The sequence below is a fragment of the Rhododendron vialii genome, chromosome 4a, assembly GCF_030253575.1.
Source record: "Rhododendron vialii isolate Sample 1 chromosome 4a, ASM3025357v1".
Lineage (NCBI taxonomy): Eukaryota > Viridiplantae > Streptophyta > Magnoliopsida > Ericales > Ericaceae > Rhododendron > Rhododendron vialii.
Genome location: NC_080560.1, coordinates 19033483 through 19038206, shown reverse-complemented (window position 1 = coordinate 19038206; position 4724 = coordinate 19033483). Strand labels below are relative to the sequence as shown.

Here is a 4724-nt window from a genome sequence, read left to right as displayed (position 1 = left end):
AGGTCTCTCTCTCTCTCTCTCTCTCTCTCTCTCTCTCTCTCTCTCTCTCTCTCTCTCTCTCTCCTGATCCCGATATCGATCTCGATCGATCGATCTTTGTACAACACTCCTCGGATTTCGTCACTTGTTTGATCGATTTTTTGATTCGTATTTCTAGATACATTGCATATATATTTGTAACCATGTGTGTACATGCGTAGAAGGACGGATATAGAGTTATATATAAAGAACGCAACTGAATCTGCTTTTGTTGTACTGTACCGCTGTCGTTGGTTGTGCCGTTCATGTATTGAAATGTAAATAATCACCTGATTTCTCCAATGTTATGGTCTAGTTTGTTTGTAATCGTACTTAGTGGCCTAATTCATTTTTGTCGGCTTCGAGTGAGATATTACTCTATTGCTTCGTGAAAATGTTGTTTGCCAAGTACTTTGCTTGTATTTAGGTTTGCAGAATTGATGTGGATTTGCCTCATATTTTCTTTTTGCTGGATTAGAAATTGGCTTTCTAAAATTGATTTATTAGCTATTTTTTGAAATCTGGATTTGGTAATTTGTCGAATCATGTACCTGATTTTGTAAGATGGTTATTGTTATGGACACCTTTGACTTATTCATGAGATTTCTTGAATCTATAGTTCTACTTCGCCCAAATAAATCTGAGATCTTATTTAGACCAATTGTGGGGCGATTTATAAATAGGAAATGGCTACCAAAGGCAATGTAAGTATCAAGATTGAGGATGATGATGATGTTGAAGTGAGAGGTGTAGCCGATTCCCTGTGGTCGAAGAAAAATGAAGCATTTTTTATTGACATTATGGAGGAGGAGGTGAAAACAATGGGTAGTAGAGATACTGGGACTTTTCAGATAAAAAGTTGGGCTAGGATGAGGAAGAGTCTTTCTGCTAGAGCTAAATACGAATACTCTGAACTGCAAATAAAAAACAAGTTCAACCAACTACGCACTATGCACACCAAATTTAAGAGCCTTTGTGACCAAAGTGGCGTTGGGTGGTGTGCGGAAAAAGGTACTGTTACTGCTGATGATACCCTCTGGGAGAAGCTATATAAGGTTAGAAGTGACCTATTCCCTTTTATTTAACTCATGCTTAGCAATTAAGTCTGATACAGGCCACTTTGTTCTTCACTTAGGTTAATAAGAAGGCCAAGCATTTCAGGAAAATAGGTTTCCCACACTATGCAGCGATGACCCGAATACTTGGAGATACCACTGCAACAGGATTCAATGCTCACCCATCAGTCCATTCCCCGTCTGGAACAGATAGTTCTGATCCCTCATTCCAACTTAAACAGGACAAAGACGATGGCGAAATAGAAGTAATGGATGTAGTGGTTAGTGGAAAAGGCAAAAAGGTTTTTGATATGAAGGCTTTGAAGACCACTGAGCCAAAGGAGAGTAGCAAGAGTAAGAAGAGGGACTCATTGTCTGCAAACCTCAGTGCATCTTTAAGTGCTCTAGCAAAAAGTAGCAAGAGGAAGGTGGATATCCTTGAAGCAAAGCATAATGCCAAGAGCACTAGTGTTAGTGTGACTTCTCAAGACCATGGTGAGCCACAAGGTTTGCTGGCTGAGTGCATAAAAACTCTTAATGCCATGGAAGACCTAGATGGAGCATCGTATACGAAAGGGATGAAACTACTGAAGGATGACCCTTCATGGAGACCAATATTCCTTGGCATGTCAGAGCAAAGGAAGAAGGACTTCATTTCATATGTGTGAACTTTTGTTTATGGGTGGTTTGGTTTAGGACATGGTTATGTAGTTGGTTTGTAAGCTTTTGTGGATTGTAAGACTTATGTGGTTGGTTTGTTTTCTCTTCTTGTTGGACAACTATTTGGATATGGAACTTTTGTGCTTTGTTTTCTTGTTAGACTACTGTTAATGGCACTGGGCAATCTTCTTTTTCAGCAGTTTTTAGTACTTTGTTGGCCTTTTTGCAGTATACAATTCTATCCCTATATTTATCTCCCTTCTTTGTTTCAATTATGTTCTACACAAGATTTTATGTGGCTAATGTAACATTTCATTGAAGGTAATGGAAGTATCTAATGCTCGAAACAATGTCGTTGCTGACTCAGATAACATGGTCTTTGAAGAAGGCCGATCATCAGAGTCTGTCAACAATATATGCAAGTCTGCCGGCCATGTACATGACTATGAAAGCTCAAACACAATCACTTTGTTTGGTTGAGGTTTTAGAAAGTTATTTTTGAGAGTTGAGTGGTAATGAGTGGAAAGAGATAGAGAGAGAAATTTATTGAAAATTGTGCCGAGAGTAAAAGTTACTCTCAAAATGGTGAACCAAGCGGAGTGAATCTCTCTCAAGTTGGGGTTAGTTAATTTCTTGAAAGTTATGTCGTGTTTCTTTGAAGTTTGAAGCATCTTTTTTATCGCGTTGGAATAGAAAAAATAGTAATCCTCCCAATAGCAATTGCTCTGAATTTTTGGTCAGGATCTTCTGTAGTAGATGAACTGTTTACTAGGGTGGCAGAAATTGGTTGTTTTCATTTTGTTGATTAGTTCTTGGCTGTGTAGATTTTTTTTCGTTTCTTTTGCTGAGATAGCTTTGTTGGCTGTGTACCTAATGATTTAAATTGCCTAATAAGAACTGAATTTGTTCCATCGGTTAGCCAGGAATTATGACTTCTAAAAGATAGATGGAATAAGGCAAAGCTTTAATTATCTTGACACTTGACATTTAGCATATATTGCTACCAATTAATGGATGCTGTCATTGCATATACTGCTATAATTGGAGGCTTTGATCAACTGCTGCTGCTGCTATACTTGGAGTCTGTTTGGACTTTGCTCGTGCTTTATTTTCTTTTTTGTGTCGTTTGTTTTTTCACATAATGGCTTTGGTAATTATTGGTTTTCATTCATTCTAAGATGAGTGTATGAACTATTCTATGAATTTGCTTGAATGAGCTATTGTTCTATGCAATAATTCTTCTTTGGCTTGGAAAAATTTGCTTGGGGCAACCTTAATAGCAGCATGTATATAATCTTTTTTGTAGGCAAATGGAGTCTAGCGATGACAGTGACAAGGAATTGGAGTCTGATTCAGACGACGAAACAATAATCACATTGGTTACCCTTGCACTACATGAACATCATCAGAAATACTATAATCGTATTCCATGTCGAACCTCTATATTAAGAGGACACGATTATGTATTAGAGGTTTTGAATGGTCATGATGCAAGGTGTGACGAAGGTTTTCGAATGGAAACACATGTTTTATTGCATTTTGTGAGGCGCTTAAAGTACACACTGGGTTAAAGCATTCAAGGTACTTAACAGTCCAAGAGCAAGTATGTATATTTTTGCTCGTAGTTGGACAAAACAGTAGAAATCGCATAATCCAAGAGCGATTCCAGCATTCAGGGGAAACCATCTCTAAGTATTTTAAACGAGTATTAAAGGCTGTGTGTAAGCTTGGGAAGCTTATCATTCAACCCCCCCCCCCCCCCCCCCCCCCCCCCCCCCTCCCCCCCCATTTGATGAGGTCCCTCCAGAGATTATGAACAATCAAAAGTACTGGCCATTCTTTAAGGTATTATGATAAGTTTCACTAATCCCTTCTCTGTTTCATATTGCACATGGTATTATAAAATTGTCTAACATTATAGTTACGTTTACTTGTGTCCTTGGCTATAGAATTGTATTGGTGCTATAGATGGTACACATATCGATGCAAAGGTTCCTGCTCGTGAGCAAATTCCATACCGTGGGAGGCACAAGACCACGTCACAAAATGTAATGGCTGCATGTTCATTTGATATGAGATTTACTTACGTCTTGTCGGGTTGGGAGGGAACGGCAAATGACTCACGAGTGCTTTGTGAGTGTGCGAATAATCCAGCAATGGAATTTCCCATGGCACCTCTAGGTAAGTACTTCTCTAGTTTTTTTAGTGACAAATTAGTAAATTGTGAACACATATGAGGTCTTGCTGCCATGTTCTTTCAGCTTTTCAGGCTTATTTTTGGCATGTGATCGATTAATTTGTCACCTACTTTATAGGTAAGTATTATGTGGTTGATTCGGGGTATCAAAATATGCTTGGGTTTCTAACGCCATACAAGGATGAGCGGTACCACTTGTCCTTGTTCCGTGGACGTAGACGATTACCTACGAAAGAAGAAGAATGGTTCAATTCTCGTCACTCGTCCCTTCGCAACGTGATAGAGCGCTGCTTTGGTGCGTTGAAGGCGCGATTTCCTATCTTGAAATAAATGCCTAAAGGCTTTAGTGTGCGGACCCAAAAATATTTGCCAACCGCTTGTTGCACCGTCCACAACTTTATAAGGATGCATGACAAAAATGATGCAGTGTTCAAATTCTATAGCAAGGAAGATTTGATTGTTGAGAGTGAACAAGGCCGTAGGAGCTCTTCTCAACAAATCAATGTAACCCCCGCTCAATTGCGAGAAATGGCTAGAGTTCGCAATACTATTGCCCTCCAAATATTTAATAGCCAAAGGCTTTGATGCATTGGTGATGTGATTTTCCTTTCAGTCCTGTTGCTTGTTCCTAATAGTTGCATTCTGATTCACAGACCTTCCCAGGCAATAGGCCTTCTCTCAAGTCTTCTACTTCCATCATTGAGTGCTTACAATATTGGACAGGTTTGTGGGCAATTTTTTAATGCTTTCGTTTGCCACAGAATCGGTAGAATTCATGTTTTTGTACTTTCCTT

General features: G+C 39.0%; 2 protein-coding genes across 2 annotated transcripts; both read left to right on the top strand.

Annotated features, from left to right (window-relative positions):
- Positions 1-365: 365 nt before the first annotated feature.
- LOC131322484 (uncharacterized) lies at positions 366-1769 on the top strand. Its single transcript, XM_058353817.1, has 2 exons — positions 366-1073; positions 1154-1769. Exons 1-2 carry the CDS (start codon positions 705-707, stop codon positions 1739-1741), a joined length of 957 nt encoding a protein of 318 aa, XP_058209800.1. The 5' UTR covers positions 366-704; the 3' UTR covers positions 1742-1769.
- A 1749-nt stretch (positions 1770-3518) lies between these two features.
- Positions 3519-4516, top strand: LOC131322485 (protein ALP1-like). The gene is made up of 3 exons (XM_058353818.1): positions 3519-3578; positions 3683-3914; positions 4049-4516. The coding sequence occupies exons 1-3, from the start codon at positions 3546-3548 to the stop codon at positions 4258-4260; spliced, it is 477 nt and encodes a 158-aa protein (XP_058209801.1). The 5' UTR covers positions 3519-3545; the 3' UTR covers positions 4261-4516.
- Positions 4517-4724: the final 208 nt, after the last annotated feature.